At 30.4% G+C, this 20,796-nt stretch overlaps 1 protein-coding gene across 2 annotated transcripts in view; it reads left to right on the top strand.

Moving 5' to 3' along the window:
• The window catches only part of tok (tolloid-like protein 1 tolkin), a 118,394-nt gene extending 105,782 nt beyond the window's left edge, over positions 1 to 12,612 (top strand). Inside the window, exons 43-48 of one of the 2 annotated variants that reach the window (XM_080152366.1) lie at positions 6,728 to 6,788; positions 7,156 to 7,246; positions 7,368 to 7,441; positions 7,533 to 7,677; positions 8,855 to 8,955; positions 12,320 to 12,612. In XM_080152366.1, the coding sequence (XP_080008492.1) occupies positions 6,728 to 6,788; positions 7,156 to 7,246; positions 7,368 to 7,441; positions 7,533 to 7,677; positions 8,855 to 8,955; positions 12,320 to 12,431 (584 nt within the window). In that variant the 3' untranslated portion in view covers positions 12,432 to 12,612. The remainder of the gene's footprint in view (positions 1 to 6,727; positions 6,789 to 7,155; positions 7,247 to 7,367; positions 7,442 to 7,532; positions 7,678 to 8,854; positions 8,956 to 12,319) is intronic. The other variant, XM_080152367.1, reaches the window with a different exon arrangement.
• Positions 12,613 to 20,796: the final 8,184 nt, after the last annotated feature.

Genomic DNA, 20,796 nt, shown 5'->3' with positions numbered 1-20,796 from the left:
AATTACTAATCAGATATAGGTAGTGTACCTCTATTTCTAATATGTCTATTATAAGAATGATTTTGTATTCAGTATATTCTACACAGAATTACTAATCAGATATAGGGAGGGTACCTATATTTCTAATATGTCTATTATAAGAATTATTTAGTATTCAGTATATTCCATACAGAATTACTAATCAGATATAGGTAGGGTACCTCTATAATAAGGTAAGATTATATAAAAGTAACAGGATGTCTATCTGTCTGTCTCTAGCTTAGGATCTAGATAATCACTGGACCAATATTGTTCTTCATTGAAGTTAATCTCTCTTTGGGTCTAAAGAAGGTTTATACCTAATTTTGGGGAGGGTACCTCCACCATACAAGAAGAATTCGACCCTTAGAAAACTGCCCCTAAAGGCCTTTATGAGTAAAGCCGTTACCTAGTTCTAGAGCCATAAGAAGAAAAACAAAAAGAGAAAAATCACAGCACCTTTATAAAAATTATGTAAAATGAATTATAGCTTCGGAAATGATAAGTTTCTCACCCAGGCCATTAATATATTCCTCTATTTATATCACAGCTTGTTAGAGTTTTAGGAAAAAAAAGACAATTTTACTGGACTTTAATGTTCCTGCATCTTTCTAACAAGAGTAATTCAATTAAGAATTGCAAACTCTATTCCTAACATAAAATAATTTGAAGAAAACTAATTTTTGTTTCATGTTAAGTACATACATTAAAAACACCCATAGGCAGTGCCGGAAGAACAAAAAATTTTGGTTGGACCAATGCGTATTAATTGAGTTTTAGAGCTTATATATATAGTTGTATTATAGACAGTCAAAACTATTTAAAAGAAAGAAGTAAATATTTTATATTTTAAATGATTTCAAAAAGATTTCTTCAATTATATTTTTTATTACCATCACCAAAGGGTTAATATGATTAAAATTTTAGTTTTAATATTTGAATACTTCGGAAGTGTCGCCACAATCGAATTCTTTTAAAACAGAGTTTTCTTAGATTTTCTATATTATGAACGAATATTTTTTGTTTATTAAAGAAAGATTAGATACTTCAATGTAATTCAAATATCAACATGGATTGAAAAACTTTATTCATTCCATAAACAAATAGAATAAAGGTCTTATCTCTTTGGTCAATGGGAGTTTAATGAGGATTATTGGAGCACTATGAGTTTTAAACATTTAGTCCTTGGAAAACTTGAGCTCATTTATAGACATTTATTTCCTATATAGATCTGACATGGATCCTGAAGCAATAAAGCAGGCTGTTTTGTAAATGTTAAAATTGGAAGAATCTATTAAATAAAAGTTATCGCAAATATACTTAGTAAATAATAAGTCTTTTGTAGCATGACAGACAGACCAAGTAAATTACATACTTGATGCTTGTTTGTATAGGGAATCTTCACAAAGAAAGGCTATCTTGAATAGAAGCCCATAAATTCACGTTTCTCCCTTACAGTTTCTTAATGACGGACGAACATTTCGAATAGTAGGTTAGCTTTGCTACTAAAAAAATAAATATTGAAGATCTTTTATACAATAGGACTATAGAAAAAAAGTATGAAACAAATTATCTAAATTATACGTCTCATTGGAATAATTCAAGTTAATGGTGCTGTCTATGAGTCAAATGCCATTGCAAAGTCAAACTGCACCAAATCCTTGAAAATTAAACCTTTCAATTTTGAATGAGTGTGTGTGTGTGTAATGTGTTTTAGATTAACATAGGATATCTTTCTATGTCTATAATAGACAGTTAAAATTGTCAAACTTTACTTAATGAAATATTTTACCAAGAAAATTTTTATATATTCAAGATATACAGAAATTTTAAGGATCTTTAAATGCAAAGGTTAATAATTAAATTTTTTTTTAAATTTCAAAAAATATTTGTCTTGAAAATCTAAGAAAAAGTGCTCTTTTAAAACTCTACTAGATTAGAATGTGACAGACTGTGTGTGTGTATGTTTTGCTCTTGAATTAAGTTAGAAATTAACTTAGTCAAGAGCTAAAACCAGATGTATACATAATGAAAAACAGGGTGCTTTCTTATTTTTTTAATATTTTGAGTAAAAATTATTTGTAAACTTTAGCAAAATTATTTGTTTTACTTACATTACTTAAATATGTTATTTGTTACTAAAACTATTCTATGATAAACCCATATTTGTTTGGTTAAAATACCTAATCTTGATAAGAATTATATGTTTTTTTTTCTGTCATTGAAAATTTTATTTAAAAATTGACAGCCTTGTTGAATTTTTTAAATTCCATGAGTGTGAAAGTGATCATAAAATTGAATTTATGACCGTTTTAAAGTGTATTTGAAAATTGGGTAAAAATACTGACAAAAACACAGCCACTTTTTATCAAAATCTCAATGACTTTGGCTAATAAATTAAATTTTAAGCTTAACCATTTTCGGGGAGAGGGGTTCATATATTTTTTGGCTTTAATTAGTTGAGTGAAAAAAATTGACCTCTACTTATGCTTTGAAAACTCTGAGTAGCCCTGTATTAATATAAATCTAAGATACATAAGTACAGATGTGACAATACAGATTTATGCATCACTTTACAGTCTCTATTATTCTTTCACATTTGCTTAGAATTAATTTTACCAAATTTTCTTATATTTTACATCTTCTAATATATGAAAAAATTTAGTTTGAAAAGTTTTTAAAAAAGGGAAAGGTAGGTTGCGGGTAAAATCCGTAAAAGTATGTGTTTTAAGGCTTAAAAATAGTATTAGAACGATAATATTCACTAAATATGAGTATTTCTTATTGAAAAGAACTATAAACAACAAATTCTTTTTTAAAGTTAACATAAATTTTTATCGTTCTACTACTGTTTTTAACTTAAAACACGTAAACTTTACGGATTTTACCCACAACCTACCTTTCCCTTTATAGGACTAAATGAACTGAAATTTAAAACATAGTTTTATATTGATTTCATTTACATAATTCTTATATAATAATGATAATTATAAGGATTTTTATTATATTTTATTTAGTGGCAAGGGGCGTTGCGTTGCTTCGTATTTTCAAAGTAGTTTTTCTCCTATTTCTAGCCCCTGCGGGGCCAATTGCCTAACCCTGCAGGGCAATCACATAACCTAATATAACCTAACCTAACCTAAAATAACCTAGAAAAGGCCATTTTTAAAATACGACGAATCGCCCCTTAAAGGGCGTTACCACGAAAGGGACTATACCCGGATTTTTAGTTTTATGATTAATTTGTCCCACTAAACTAAATTACAGTTAAAAATCATTGAAATTATAAGAAGAATGACATTAGATTGATGGTAACTATATCATTATTTATACAAATACGTATTTCCTTTCTTTTATTATCAGACAGACAAAAAACCATAAAAAAACCTACACCAACTAAATTCCAAATTGACATCTACCTAAAACTGCATTTAAGCTGAATTTAGTGGAAATCTGATCATGTGTGTTTGTGTGTGTGTTTTAGTGTAATTGCTATTGTGTATGTGTGTGTGTGTGTGTGTGTGTGTGTGTGTGTGTAGGTATGTGGCCTAAATCTGGAATTAACACATGAAGTGTAGCCATCACATAATGTAACAAGGCAAGATTAATCAAGCTCTCAACACCAATAATTTAGGATAGATAGATACACACAGAGAGATCAATTAACTTCCCTGTTAAAAAAGGAATAATCAAACATCAGATAAAAAACTATTTAAAGGGCATAGGTATATTATCTCTCACATTTCCATTGGTAGATACTAGAAAATTTTAAGAATACTATACCTACATATATTTTTTGAATATCTCTTGAAACTTCAGACAATCTAAAATTAATAAAAATTTGGGTTATGATTATTTAAACTTTAAACTTTAAAAATGCTGGCTTTTGTAGAGGGTTTTATTTACAACTTTTATTCATTTATGACAATAATATATTCCCATTATAATCAGGTTCAAATTAGATGTCTGGTGTTTATCATTAAAAGAGAAAGCCAACTATGATAATAGTCAATATCTTCCATCAGGGAATTGTATTGACCTATATACACATATATTCACAAGATTAAGAAATTAACAAAATACATATGTAGTTTCTAATGCAATTATGATTACTTTTAAGATAAATTTTAAAAAATTTGAGATGTTTTTTCCAGGGGTAACTTTCCTTGGTTGAAGTACCCTACTCCCAAATAGTTTTCTTAGACTTAAAAAAAGTGTCACCATAAGAAAACCATATCTATACCGTGGTTAGCGAGAACTTTAGCTACAGACAGACACACACAAAGACATCCTTTTACTTGTCTATAAAGATAAGGAATAATATTTCATAAAAAAGGCCTTATTTAATGTTTATCAAAGTAAAATAAATGCCTACCTTCATACAAACACACAAGCCCCACACTAATGAACCTTTTTATACTAAGTTCATCATTAATTGCGGACAAAACTTTTTCAAAGTTGGTGAGTGTGTGAAGGCTTTGAGCAGGGGAAATATGCACAAAGGGAAAAAAAAGACCACAACACCACAAATGGGTAGAATATGCAAAAGAGAGAAAAGAAACATTACTATGTTAATCCTAAAGAATATTTTTTTTAAATTTTTATTGCCAATAAAATGAGGTAGATTATATTTTAAATAACTGAAAATAATATGTTTCTTGTTTCATTGTCCCTGGACTTAACCCAACAGGGCTAACAAAACAGGTATAAATGACCTTGTTGTTTTCCTTTTTGGGGAAAATTGTGAATTTTAGCCTTATTTACCTAACTTTTCTCCCTGGATAATCCCCAAAGTTTGTCTCAGCTAAACAATCATGGTTGCACACATGCACATAAACATTTAAATGTGGTTTCTCACAGTTCCTTTATGGAGTAGCATCAAAGCTTTTTTTAATCTTAAATTGAACTGTAAAAAAGCTGTCATATGACAATAAAGTTATTTGAAAAAACTTCATTGTATCCAAAGGATAATAGAGAAAGTTTCATAAAATATTTATTTCTATCTATTTATTTTTTAAAATTCATAATCATATTAAGATTTTTTACATATTTGTTGTAATTGAATTATTAGAATTTTATTTAATTTGATCATATTATGCAAAAAATCAAGAAAAATATATAAGCAGAAAACCTATGTTTAAAAATGAAAGATAATTTTAAAAATGATTTTTGTGTTAATTCATATGAGTTATACAATCTCCTAGCATTAGAAAAGTGTTACATTGTTGTTAGTAAATTGTTTGTGGTTGTAGAAAAAGTTTGGCTGATGCAAGTTTGTCTTTAATTTGTGGCCAATAGAAGGAGATGCATTTCTATTATACACTTATACACATTAGATATATAACTAATAGAAAGCTTTCTAAAAGATATTAAACAGTCATCGTCAATTTAAATTATTTTTACAAGCAACACAATCTTATTTGAATTTAAAGGTTGATTAATTTTTGGCTGATCTTTTCACTCATATGCTTTTTAACTCAACTATCCATATCTAATTTGTTTTCTCTGCTTTTAAAATCTTGAATAATCAGTCTAGAATCTGTCATTATCATTTCTTTCTTCTAAAATTGGAATATAGTCCCTTTTGTGAAAAACGCCTCATGAGGGGCGTTTCGTAATATTTTCACAGTACCTTTTGATAAGTTATCTTAGGTTAGGTTAGGTGATTGACCTGCAGGGTTAGGCAATTAGACCCGGAGGAGGTACTAGAAATAGTGGAAAAGCTACTGTGAAAATACGACAAAACGCATCTTAAGAGGCGATGTCACAAAAAGGGACTTTACCCAAAAACTGTTTACCATACAGTCAAGTCTTTTAAAGTTTTTAATGATTTCATCTTTAATATTCTTGAAATTTTTATTGTTTGTTTTGAAATATCCTTTTCTAAAAATGTTAATGTTTTAAACACAATACCTATCTATTGTATATCCTTCTAGACAGCTTAAATCTGATATTCTTTTCTTCATTTCTCTCTTTCATTTTATTTTTCTCCTGGGAATATCTATCATTTGAAAACAGGTGTCTCTTTAAACACAACACTCAAGAAGAATAAAGAATTTTAAATTTAAAGAAAATAAAATCTACATTGAATTAGAAAATTACAAGGTTTTAGAAAAGGTATTAAACAATAATATCTCATTTTTTTAATTATTAGAAAAAAAACTTTTAAAATCTTTTTACATCTCTTATCTTTATTATAAATAAAAATTCATAAATCAGTCACAATCTTATTTCTTAACCTTAGTTAACAACCTTTGCAATTCCTCTAGGAATTTGTATATTACAAAATCCAAACAAATTTAAAACTCAAGGCATTTGAATTTTAAGAGCAAAAATATCACTTTTTTTTTCATAGTTGAAAAAATATATTGATTTGAGATTTTTGTTAGTGATTAAAGAAATAATATAGGTTCCAGTACAAACGTAGGAGTCCCAAACGTCGGAGTGGACAAACGCAGGAGTGTTAAAACATTAATTTGATTAAGTATTTTTATACAGATTAGGTTAGGTTAAGATATGAATGTACAAACAAGCCCCCCGCAGGGGTTAGGCATTTTAAGAACCTATAAGATGGTCTAAAATAGGTTAGGTTAGGTTAAGTGTCCACTCCTGCGTTTGTCCACTCCGACGTTTGGGACTCCCGCGTTTGTTGTAGGACCATAATATATTATGTGGATAATGAATAATATTTTGTGGTATGTATAGGAATGTGCCTATGACCATATTGTGGTTTATGATGGTCACACAACTTCAGAACAAATTTTGGGAAGGTAACACAACATTATTTAATATACCAATCCACTTGTAATAGGATGGGATACCCACTAGGACATTAGCTTAAGCAACATCCAAACAGACAACCATCCCTTTGATTTCACAGTCTTTGTCTGGATGTCCTAATTGTGCATGGTAATGAGTTTAGGCCCCCTACTATCAATATTAATTAGCAGTAGTATGTGGACCAGTCTCAAACCCGACACCTCCCCTAATATACCAATACTATGCTCTCTTTATAATTAAACTTATTTGTATGTTTAAGAAAAGAATCAATTTAGCCATTTCAGAGGATTTAAGTGACACCTTATCAGCATATAGTAACCTAAGTCATGTCATAATATTGATTTTTTTTTGTTTTAGATTCTGTGGTTCCAAATTGCCTCACCCATTGATAGCAAGTGATAGTTCTATGTTGCTTGTTTTTAAGTCTGATGCTTCTGTACAAAGAAAGGTAAACTTTGGAGTTTTTATTCTGGAATTTTTGTTTCATAATCCAAATGAGATTTTTCATCCATTTATAGAAAAATGCTAACCTAAATCCTAATGGATATTTCATGAGCCAATTATTATAGGGGTTCATGGCAGAACATATGACTGTATGTGGAGGCCACCTTGAAGCTGGAGCCACTAATAAACAAGTTTTCAGGTATTTTTTTTCATTATGCTTGATTCTTGTTTTCTGTTCAAATCCCAATATATCCAGTCTACTGATAATGGAATTTTATTCTTGCTTTTAGTCATGCAAAGTATGGAGATATAACCTATGAGAATAAGGTTGACTGTGATTGGATAATTGAGGCCCCACAGGGTCAGATGGTCCACCTGTGGTTCACTACATTTGAGCTGGAGGGAGAACAAGACTGTGGCTATGATCATGTAGAGGTAAGATATTACTTAACCTATATTCTTTAAAATGATGGAGGGATCTAAAGGGAAAGATAATAAATTGGTAAATTGATGTACATCCCCAATTTTGATAAACAAAATTATTCTTTCTACAGGTTTTAACTATTTGCTAAAACGTTTGGACACTAAACTAAATTAACCAATGAATCAAATTTAATAAAAGTCCCCTAAGATTTTGAGCCAATGAATAAGAAAACGTAAATATAAATTTTGGGTACTAGTATAATTTATAAAAACCTAAATTAAAATTAACAATTCATTCCATTGCAAAAAACGCGATATTGGGTTTGTTTAAATATCCATTTATTTGGCATTTTTCAAGAATGTCAAGCGTGGGAAAATTTTTTGAATGTGGGAACCATTTATTTTGATTTAAATGGTACATATGATTTTCATTTAAATTCATTTTTGGGACCCGTGGGAAAATTTTTGGAATGTGAGAACCATTTAATTTTCATTGAATTTCATTTTTTGGAACTGTGGGAAAAAACAGGAGAAAAAATATGTTTTAGTATAAAGAAATGTTCTATCTGTTTCAAACCTTTTCCATTCAATAGATCTTCCCGACTTTGGAAAAACTGTCAGACTGATTTTTGAAATTCAATCTGTGAAAAAAGATATTCAAGTTTGAATTTTTTGTTTTGAAAATATTATTTTACATGTATTGACGCCATCTTGGATTTTAATAATTTTTTAATAGAAGATTTTTTTTCTAAATTTTTTTAACAATTAAATTTTTACTATGAAAAAAAATCTTTGAACTTAAATTGACTAATAATTCAAAGATTTTTCTATTAAATTTGGAAGATTTTTTTTATTTTTAATTTTTATGTTCAATAAAAACACAACAGTGAAAAAATAAAAATTAAATGAAAAAACGTTTAGTCATTTTATTCAAGAAATTATTCGCTAACATCACCTTTTTGTTGCAATAGAATGTTATTTAAGCAAACAAAATTTAGCATAAATGGATATTTAAATCCCTCGGTATTAAATGATGAGCTATCGCTCGATCACTTAATACCTTGGGATTTAAATATCCATTTATTCTAAATTTTGTTTGCTTAAATAACTCATTTAAACAGTAAATTGATAATTAATTCTATCAAGGTATTTACAACAAATTGTAATTCTAATGACCTCGTATTTTCAGATATTCTCTGGATATGATGATACTGGATCCTCTTATGGAAGATACTGTGGAACTAAAAGTCCTCCACAAATATTTTCTGAAGATCAAGCTGTTCTATTGAGGTATTACATTTTTTATTAGCAAAGCTACTCTAGAATTCACAATGTCCTTCCGTCATTCAATGCCCAGCTAATCTATACATTGTTTTGTCTATTTTTTTGGGAAGCTAGATCGTTACCAAGATTTTTAAGTTTTCACAATTTTTTCAACTACTTTTCAAGATAGAGGGCTGATATTTTCAGGTGTTAATTATGTTTACATTCTGCATATTTTCATTAAGTTTCATAAGTTTCATTAAGATTTATCTATCAACTGCGGTGCTAGATGGATTCCAAAATTCTTAAGTTTTTGTAATTTTAAAGGTTTGGTGATTTCCCTGTTTTACCAAGTTTAATGTTTATTGTATGACACTACTCTATAGTAAAAATTTTTCCCGATTTCCATTTATAATATTTAAGCTTCGCTAAAATTCTTGTTTAAGTATAAATTTGACAAGGACAAAACTTTGCAATTGGTAACTTAAGATAAATTGTAAATAAAACATAATTTTAACTTCAACTTTATGCATATGAAACAATTCAATTATAGGTTAATGTTTAGTGTAGAATATAAAATGTACAACATCAATATTATGCAATTTAAATATAATGCAGTAAAAATATAAACTACATGCAATATATTGGTGTTCTACAAAAAGGAAAATAAATTCTATACATGTTAGTTAAAATAGATTTTAGTTAAAAAAAATAAGCTATCAAAAATATCTCTTAATTGCTACAATATACAAATATGAAGGGGGCACTCTGAGTTAATACAAATAAGTCAGGTAAGGGGTGCCTACATACATACTACAAAATCAACTATTGGAATTAAGCCAACAAAACAACATAGACATTTTTAAAAATTCATTGCTAATATCATTTTTATTTGAAATTGTTTGGTACAATCTAGCTATAAATACTTGGTGAATCAATAAGTTTGTTGGACACCCTATAAAATATATTGAATACATCCTGAAGGCAAACCCATAATCTTTGCACACAAAACATAAAATCTATTTTTTTATATTTATGCATTTTTGCTTAAGCAAACAGGATGCTTACATAGTTCTACAGTTTATATACATTACAAGCAGCTAAGACCCTAGAGGCCTCTGTGGTTGGTGGGTGGGGGTCGACCAACCCCACTTTCAATTGTAGTTTTAAAAAGAAAAAAATGGCGGGGTCATTTTTTCTTTTGGCTATTTTTTTGGGAGGGAAATGGTAACCACACCATAAACCTTACCAGGACCTATAAGATGCTATTCTTTAAAGGAGAACCATATTGGTTCAGAGGTAAGCGAGATCCTTCGGTTCACACACAGAGGCAAACAGATACACAGACAGAGATCCTTTTACTTAATTTAAGTATTGATATTTGAGCTATTTAACATTTGATTACTTTATTTTTTAAATATTTTAAAGTAACTTATTTTTAAACATCACACTTCTTTGTCTTCAAGTCATGACATTATTTTATGTTTTCACTTACTTTGCATTTGATTTTTTTTATATATATTATGCACATAACCTAATTCTTCCACTATTTTAAAGAATTATATAGAATACCTTGTTATGACTTTGTTCCTCGTCAATATTATTTGTAGAAAAAAATATGGGATTGATTTTTTTCTTGTGCCATATTTGTTTGTGGGGGTTGAACTACTTCTCCACAAAATAGCTTAAAGGCTGCCTGGTATCAACATTAACGTAATCTAAAGTTGAGTGCTTATGGTCATAATAGTTTATGATATATTCCTGGATATAATAGATACATTCAGCTGCTGTAACAAATAGGATATTTTCTCACTTTTGACTTTTTCTTAATCCTAATGTACTGTACTTCTACTTTCTTGCAGGGAGAAGACATATTTAGCATTTAGAATTTGTTTTTTTATTTCATTCTGAAATACCTATTTTTATAAACCATCTTCTAATATGTCAGTCGCATGGCATTAGTGTACCTGTCAACGGTCGGTCTAAGGTCAAAAAGTGACATTAGTGAGCCCAAAAATATACCTTATTTTACATGAATTTGGAAGGCTTCTGTGGCCGCATGATTGATTTTTTTAGTCCCCAGGGTTTTCTATTAACTTTTTCTTTTTTCGTGAGCTTAACAAGTTAACAACTTTTGGGACTTTTGAACTTTTATTAGTCGATTCATTAAGTTAAGTCTCCAAACGTATTAACTACTATTGTATTTTTCTGAAGGGGCAATTTTGTGTATCATCATTAGGGATGTACATCAACAAATAGGTGTTTTTCTTATCCCTTTAGATCCCTGGGTGCAGCAGCAGCAAATGTTAAAGGTTGGGACGTACGGGTGGTGGTGCACTTGAGATTAGATTCTCATTTAGGGACAGCAGGATAAGCCTTAATATGGCACCCAGGGTGATTTACACACACAGTTAACTGAAATGCACAATACAGAACCAAGGATGAGAACGTCCATGAACAGCGAAGTTCTTGAATGTAAAAATAAAACAATAAAGCAAATAAAAGGAAATAGGGGCATTACAGACAGACAGACGGACATAGTGAGATATGATACTCAGTAGTCGTCATACAAATCTTTCCAAAACATTTGAGAAGACTTTCTATTTAACAACTGAATAAAAGGAAAGAACATTACCTATAGACTGACAAACCAAGTAAATTGTTTACTAGATGCTCATTTGTATAGGGAATATTCTCAAAATAAATTTTAGACTTACATATTGGAAAGTGGCCGAGAAATTTACGTTTCTTCCATACCGTTTCTTACTGACGTACGTACATTTCGAGTTATAAAGTAGTTTGGCTATTAAAAGTACAGATAAGGGGGGAAAAGAGAGAAAGTGAAAATAAAAGAGATATTATTGTAATTTATTGAGAGAAAATATACCTATAGGAAAGTATTTGACGCAAAAGAGAGATTTATAAACTGTATTTTAAATACAGTTCTACAGTACATCAACAACAAGGATGACAACATCCATAAAAGTAAAGCTCTGAAACGATAGTACACGAACATTAACACTTGTAGAGTGTCAAAACTGAATAAGTTAATATAAATGTACAAGTCTAAATAAAATTGTAAACAAATTTGTTGCAAAACTGCTTAAATACAGAATATTATTTAAGGACATTCTTTTATTTTTAAGACTTGATTATAGACATGCTTCGATAGTAATATTGTACTTTGTTGTAATGGGAATCTGTATTCCAAAAACCAGATAAATAGGATAATTATATCACAAAAACCTTCCTAAATTAACAACGGACGGGTGGAGGGACGGACGGGCAGACCTACCTTAATTATATGAAATCTTTGCTTTCAAAATTATATATTTTAATGAAGTTACTATCAATTCATATATTCTAATCTACATTATTTTCAACATTTCAGATTTAAGTCGGACGACACAATCAATGGAAAAGGGTTCCAAGCCAACTACCAAGCTGTCAACAAGAATGAAAAATCCAGAAAGAAAACTATTTATGAAGATTATGTTCTTTAAACTGATTTTTTGGATTAGTGAGAAGGTTATAAACTTTTGTTGTTAGACAATGATTGAAAATGAGATTTAAACATGACATTTCTTAAAAATATATGTTCTAATGAAGAACAATACATTATACAATAAACACATTGAGATGAAAAGTGATAAGAAATATAAATATTATTAAAACAGTGATGTACAAAAATGAGAAATGAGAAAACTTTGAGGATCTCATAATAAAATTCACGGATTTTTTGTGTGAATATTTTATTTTTATTATTAGGTTTAGTTCACATTTAATAGAAATATCAAAAACATCAAACATAAACTTGATTAATTTTTTTTAAATAAGTTTTTTTTGTCAGTTTGCAAATTGTATTTCAAAGCAATTCTAAAATAACTGTAATTATTATTTTTTTGATAATTATTTACTCTATAAATAAAAGAGGTTTAGATCCATAACATATATTATTCTTTTTTCTTTTATATTACTGTATGAAAAATCATAAATCAAAGTATATTGTAAATAAATTGTAGAACTATTATGATTTGCCATATATAAATAAAATTTAGATTTTACATATTTATTTTGTATATCTTTATGTTATATGCCTTTTTCATGTAAAAAAAATCCGTTAACCCTTAACGGTCGGGGGGGGGGGGGGCGTTGAACGCCCCCCCCTCCGGTTTTTTCTATCTCATTTTCTGTGTGTGAAAGATAAAGAGCCCAAACTGCTTGACTTTTTAAGTATGGGTATGACACATAACTGAGAGTTGGAATTTTTTGAATATCTCCATCCTGGCGGGCACAGGATGCCAGCAAACCTGGCAGGGTCATCCAGGTAAAGAGCAAAAATATTTTTTTGACTAAAACAAAGCATTTTATCATACCAAATTACTAAAAAATCCTCTAGTAGTACATCCTTATATGAAATACAGGTGTTTAAGTCACTTTCAGGTTCCAGGTATGATCCTGCAGGTCCTGATCCTCCAGGTCTCCAGAAATCTTTAAAAGGCTCCTGTGGCCGCAATTTTTGATCTAGAGACTTCAAATTTTAAACTTAAGCTTTTCTTACATGTCTACATAACGTATTAAAATTTCATGAAGATCCGCCGCCGTTTTCCCGCCGACCGCCGACTGCGGCGGCTGGCAGCTGCCAAGTACAGCTGCGGCCGCTGAAATTTATATTTTGACATTTCTAATGTAAAATTTACATAAAGATAAACATTTTCTGGAAAAAAAATTTTCTTCTAGCTTCAAAAATAAGAAAAATACAGCCGTTTGAAATTTTTAAGTAAAAAAAGACCTAAAAACAAAGGTTGTTAAATAAAAGGGTGAAGGAAGCGAAAATTGACTTAGACCTATAAAAGATCGGAAATTCATTATTAAACAGGGGACTTGCACAAAAAAATTTAGCCCTCTAGCTCTAATAGGAACTGAGATAATAAGGGGGGGGTGCGGCTAGGGGCCCGACTGTAAAGGGTTAAGAGACAATCTCTATACAATGTCCGGAATAGTTATTAATCGCATCGTAATATAGATAGCTTTCCGCGGATATTGAAATAAAGAATTTTAATATTAAAACCAGTTTTTTTAGCCCCTAGAGGCCGAAGTTTTGGGCTAACAAAACTGGTTTTATCAATATTTTTATTACAATATTCGTAGAAAAATACAATACGATACATGATTTTTTAGTGTAGATTAAAAATGGTTCTAATCCTGCTGATATTAGTCGGTCTTGAAGCCATACTGGAAATTAAGATCAACTACAGTTCACGGTAAAATATTCCTGGTAACGAATATTTCCAAAATTCTATAAATCTTAAAGGTTGCTAGCTGCCAAACGACGGAAAAAAACAGATCATACTCGCAAGCATACAAGCATACAAATAAGGCCTACAAATAATCTGGAATAGTTCCAATTATGCACAGGTAAAGCTTCACTGCAGAAAAATGCGTAAAGGTCTTTTTCGCGCATTTCTCTGCACTGCGATATAATTATGCATTATTGATTTATGGCTATTCCAGATTATTTGTAGGCCTTATTATGCCGCTTTAATCAGTGTGCGGGCATGATCTGTACGTTCAGCCGTTTGGCAGCTAGCAGCTGTTACCAGGAATATTTTTTACCGTGAACTGCAGTTGATCCGGAAATTATATTCTGAGAGTATGGCAGTACCTGAGTACCCTATCCAAAAGAATTATAGATTCTCCTCGCGCTTTAAGAATCTTCCCTATAAAGAAGAACTCTATCGGTCTAGCGATTAGCTAGATACTTCGGTACAAATACACAGACAGAATTTATGCTACTTTAATATAAAAATTACCTTTTATACTTATTCCTGTAGAAGTTAGGTACAATTTAGAAAGCGTAGCAACTCCATAATCAATATCAGAATGTCTGTACGTCCATTTAAAACATGACGATTTTTAACTTTTTTTAACAAATTTGTATGTGATATTATTATCCGAATGGTCTGATTTTTAGAATATGATTCCTAGGACAACAAAGTACAATATAATAAGCGAAGCATCTCTATAATCAAATCCCGAAAATGTCAATATGTCCTTAAACATCATCCTGTTTTTAACAAATTTACTTTGACGTTTATACTTTTATATTCTGATTAATGAGTTCTGATACTCTACAAGTGTTTATGTTCGTTTGTCCTACCATTTCATAGCTTCGTTTTATGAATGTTGTCATCCTTGTTCTAATTCATTGTCCACCTTGAAATGTTGCATAGAATCATCACAATCAAAGGAAAACTGGAAAAAAAACTTTGATTAGTTTGCAACGCAATTTTGCCTAGTTTGTTGTGTGGTAGATAGATGAAAAGTGTTAATTAACTAGGGTTACTGCAACTTGCATTCTTAATCTAAATAAGCTTAATTAACAGCGAATTTTTTGTGACGAAGCCCAATCTGTACCACTTTTGATTCCTGCGACGTCATAAAATGAGGGAGATAAGAGTAGAAGTGGGAAATAAAACCCCAAAAAAAGAGATGGAGAATCCCTCATTTTTATTACGTCTCAGGAATCAAAAGTGGTGTAAAAGTGACACAGATTGGGCTTCGTCATTTTTTGTGTGATCAATAAGATCTCCACAACGGAATTGTTTTTATGTGCACACACACACTAAAGTCTGTATGTTTTGTCAGATCACCTTGAAAATTGATCCACAAAACTAATATGTCGCTTTTTAATTTTATCTATATAAATATTCTAGGTTGATAAATTTCATATCTTTATTTCAAGATGGATGTAAACAAGGATGACACCAAGCATAATAGCGAAGCAAAAAATCTATTATGAAAAAGACAAACGGACAAAGTGAGTTGTACAGCAAATTATATGTTATCAACACAAAGAAAGAAAGAGAGCGAACATGCAAACACTAAAAATCACGAAACCTAAAAAGGGTTTATGTCTTTGAAAGTTGTAAAAGCAAAGCAGCCAAATAGCTGCTTAAAAGCAGTCAGACTACTATAGGTTTTTTTTCAGCTGTGAAAAACATAAGCTGCTAAAAAGCTGTTTAAAAGCAGCACGACCGCTACGGATGTTTTATACTTAATTATGCTACATATTAATGGGAATGTTGTCAAGAAATTTTAGGCTTCTATCTTTTATAGGAGCCGTGAAAATCACGTTTCTCCCTTTCTGTCTCTGACAGACGAAAAAACAGACAGACGGACGGACATTTCGAATTATAGAGTAGCTTATATAGTATTATATAGTAGATAAAAAATTTGATTAGTTGCCTGGATTTTGATAAATGTGCATAAAATGCATTTTCTCTGATTCATTGCGGAAATAAAGGTACTAAGAAAGAGAGGGAATGTCTGATTGAGCCAATAGGAGAATCGCATCGGTACATACATTTAATTTCATTGGTTGAAATTTTGTACACATTTCATTACAAATGCATGTTTTTTTTCATTTCATACATAGTTAAAAGTCAGCTGTAAACAGTATATTTTCTTAGTAGAAAGCTTTGCAGAATCAGAATTAATTGCCCAAAAATTTCGTTTAAATTTGAAAGCTTAGTAACGAGGTGGATTCTTAAAAAAAAAGTTAGGCTGGCTACTCGCTGGTGAGGCAAAATTATTTTTGTGAAAAATTCTCCAAAATCGAATAAAAAAATTTACAAAAATTAAATAAAATCTTAAAAGGGTTATTAGCATATGATATGATTTTGTTTAATTTTTGTAGATTTTTAATGTGCTTTTGGATAATTTTTCACAAAAATAATTTTGCCTCACTATCGAGTAGCGAGTCTATAATTTCTTAAGAATCCACATCAGCTTGAGTCGAAAGTAAACAATACTTTTGTCTGCTAGAAATGTTCCTTCTTAGATTTGACGAAAAAAGGGTTCAGAATATGCTTCTATTCTTCTATTTCTATTATTGCGGAACAGGGATATAATTTTCAAGTATGGCTTCCAAACCGATTGATATCCGCGAAATTAAAAACGGTTTTGGGACAATAATGTAAGCAACCCGCAAAAATCCACTTTTTGGGTTTAAAAATTGTAAAGTTTTTAGAGGTTTTGGGAGGGTTGTTAAAATCTAATATATTTCGAAAAAATATGGGGTGCCCACAAATTCGTTTGTGGCAGAGGAAAAACAACCACTTTTCCCTCTCCCCTCCCCCTTAAACGTCCCTTAAACCGCCAATTAAAGGAAATATCCATTAAATGTTAAATAGTTTATCTCCTCTTCATTAAAAGTAAAGCTTCAAATATTGAAATTGAAGTAACTAAATAAATGTCGTCTTTTACGTACTAAAATTTTAAAACAAGCAATGGTTTAGGTTAATTGTCATTAAAAAAGTTAAAATTCAACATGTTTTAAATATGAGAAAAAAAATATTAAAACTGTTCAATCCTTAACAACTCACACTTCTCCCCACCCCATTAAAATTATTGGATCTACTGCAGTTCACGGTAAAATATTGCTGGTAACGAATATTGCTAAAAATCTATGAATTTTAAAGGTTGCTAGCTGCTAAACGGCTGAACTTACAGATCATACCCGCACACCATTATAAGCGGTATAAGAAGGCCTACAAATAATCTGGAATAGCCAAGATCCAATGATGCACAGGGAAATCTTCACTGAAGAAAAAACGCGTAAAATAGGCCTTTTTCGCGCATTTTTCTGCACTGCGAGATAATTATTCATTATTTATTTATGATAATTACTATTACAGATAATTTGTAGGCTTTCTTATGCCGCTTAAAACAGTGTGCGGGTATGATCTGTACGTTCAGCCGTTTGGCAGCTAGCAGCCTTTTAAATTCATAGATTTTTAGCAATATTCGTTACCAGCAATATTTTACAGTGAACTGCAGTAGATCCAAATTATTATTAAAAATCAAATACTAATTTATATTTAGTTAAGCCCAGACGTTATGGCAGACAAGCTAGACTGGTGCCAGCTAAAAAAATTGGATTAAATTAGAAACCCCTAACAATTTCTCTTACAATGTTAGCAGAAATGACAAAATCTTAAAAAAGATTTTTTTTCGCTGCTCAACAACAAAAAAAAAACAAAATGTCCAGCTGTTGCAACTGTGTGTACCAAAACAAAAAGGTTTAAAGCAGTACCTAATCTAAGGTGAAAAAACAAACCAAGAAAAAAACTAATTGTGAACTATAATTCAAAATGATTTTGACACACCCTATTACATACTTTAATCACATAAAAAATACACACTTACTTATAATATAAAACATAACAAAAGATTTAGTCATTTACAGTCTTATTTTACATATGCAGGGGCTAGGTTTAAAGCAGTACCAAATCTTAGTGAACACTATCTAAGCCTCTAAAAGCCTGTTCTTTAAACAAAAATATCCTTTACTTGACTTCTTTCACCAAAACAATGACTACAAACATAGTTTTTAAGGTTTATAAAAATCGTCAGACTTGTACAAAAAGCTTAATTTGTCTGACCTTTGTACCACTCTGATGTTTGTATAGTCTGACGTTTGTCCAGTCTGACGTTTGTCTCTCTGAAGTTTGTCGCTCTGACGTTTGTCTCTCTGACGTTTGTCGCTCTGACGTTTGTCCTAGTACCTTTAAATGAGCTTTTTGACTTTCTGGTAACGATTGTAGAGTTGCTCTACTTTCTAAACATGATTAAATTAACAATAAGAGTACCGTTTCAAAAGGACGGACTGATTGTTAAAATAGAATTATAGAAAATCCTCGCTTTCAACAAAAATGTAAAAGGATATTTTAGGTAGGAACGTCGTTAGATATTACTAATCAAAATTAAAAGTGCTTAAAAGTTTAACTGTATTATATTCAAATGTTTTGGTTATTACATCTTTTATTTCTGTACATCGCTACTATGGTTTTTGACTATCCAATTTTATATTTTCATTAAAATAATTGAAGGGTAATTAAATTTTGATATTTTACAGATAAATAATAAACACATTATACAATATACATGCATTATTATAATAATATCAGACTTGGATGAGTTTTAACAAACTAAATTTTTTTTACAAAATACAAATAAAAATTTAGATTTAGAAATAACAAAGGTAAGGATAAATCATTTCCTTCCAGTTACCAGAAATTGAGCATCTACAATGGATGGTCGCGGTGTAGTTGGGGGTTGAGATCCACAAAAACCAAGCCATTTACACGCTTTCTTAATGATTTTGTCAGGACGAGTATATATTATTGATCCACCAGTCGCTGGCATCGCCTCTAGCAGAGACATGTTTACCAGTAGGACCAAAAGAAAAGCCTGAAATGGATATTATTAGATTATTTTGATTACATGTTATAAATTTAATTTTATCATTATATAAAAAGAAACAGGATGTGCATGTGTCTGTCTCTTTTTCTTGCTGGTACCTAGTAATATAAAGAGATAAGATAATGGACGATAAATTGATTTACATCTCCAATGAGGATAAACAATAAAACCCCTTCTGTAGTTTAAAATTGGAGATGCTATCCCCAATTTTCAAAATTCTTTGAACGTACGAATAAGACTTTTACAGAAATGCTTCGCATCCAGACTATCTACCTATGTTTAATATAAAGTTTACACTATATAAGAGTAGAATCTAAATATTTGATTGACGTGCCCATGTAATTATCAAGCACAACTCAGGCACAAGACACAATTACTTTAGCTAGGCCCGAGGCATTATTTGTATACTTTTATGCATTTATAGGCCTATCTTTACCAATATAATACCATATATGGGTAATGCTAGCCTAATCATGGTAAATTGTATGTGATTTATTAATGTTATATGTTTATTAAAAACATTATGTTTATTGTTAAAGTAATCATGTAACCATTTAGTTCAAGTATGTATGCCTACAACCATAGCCTGATTTACGTCACAAGTTAACATACAGACACTTTATTAAACAGACAAACGCTTAGATCCTTATTATAAGTTGATGTTATAGCATGCACTTCTTAAAATATCTCAGTTATTTATTGACTCTCCTGCCATCAAGTTCTTCTGGCTTTAAAAGGTAATGACTTAGTTGTTTGGCATGCATTGTAGTTTAAATTTAGGACCCTCAGTACTTAGCATGAATTGAGCTTAGGCCTTATGTTAGAACTCTAACACTTAGCACAATTCAATGCTTAGGACTTGGGGCACTTTTCTGTCCTACACTACTTATGGTTATTATCACTTATCCTGTAAATATTTTCATACTTAACTTATTCACTTGTAATGTAAATACACTTTATAAAACCATCTTCCTTCTTAAGTGCTTAATATACTTATATAATTCCGATCGAATATCATAACCAACCATTTATTCTTATTTTAAAGCAATATAATACCTCGCGTGGGTCTTTCGTTGAGCTGCCACCAGCTCAACCAAATTCGTATTATACTTGTGGGAATAGAGGGATAAGCATTCTAAATTGACGAACTGACGATGAGAATGTCTATGTGTATTGCAGTAAAAGTATGAATTTTAGTAGTACTCATAGAAGAGCGATCTCCATACCATAATATTGGACAAGCGCCCCATTTGCACTACCAAAATCATATTTGTTGAATGTTTGGACACTACTAGTTTTGAATATACCAATAAAAACTCAGTGAAGTATCCGAAGATTTAAGTCAATGAATAAGTTAACATGGTCATAAACTTTGGGTACCAGTGAAATTAAACTGTTTTTAACCTATTTTTAAAACGTATATAAAAAATATACTATGACACCAGTAGAATGAGACTGCAGAGCCTAAATTTGAATTAAGTCCCCAATAAACTTTTTTGGGGGAATTTAAATATTAATTTTTACTGTTGCCGTGATCATTTTGACCGAAGCAAAAGGTGTTTTTTTTTTTATTTGGGTAAAATTCGTAGCTTTTAGAGTGTT

Source organism: Acartia tonsa, chromosome 3 (assembly GCF_053477335.1).
Source record: "Acartia tonsa isolate MP-2025a chromosome 3, ASM5347733v1, whole genome shotgun sequence".
Classification (NCBI taxonomy): domain Eukaryota; kingdom Metazoa; phylum Arthropoda; class Copepoda; order Calanoida; family Acartiidae; genus Acartia; species Acartia tonsa.
The sequence above is the reverse complement of the archived record's forward strand: the minus strand, read 5'-3'. Positions and strand labels throughout refer to the sequence as shown.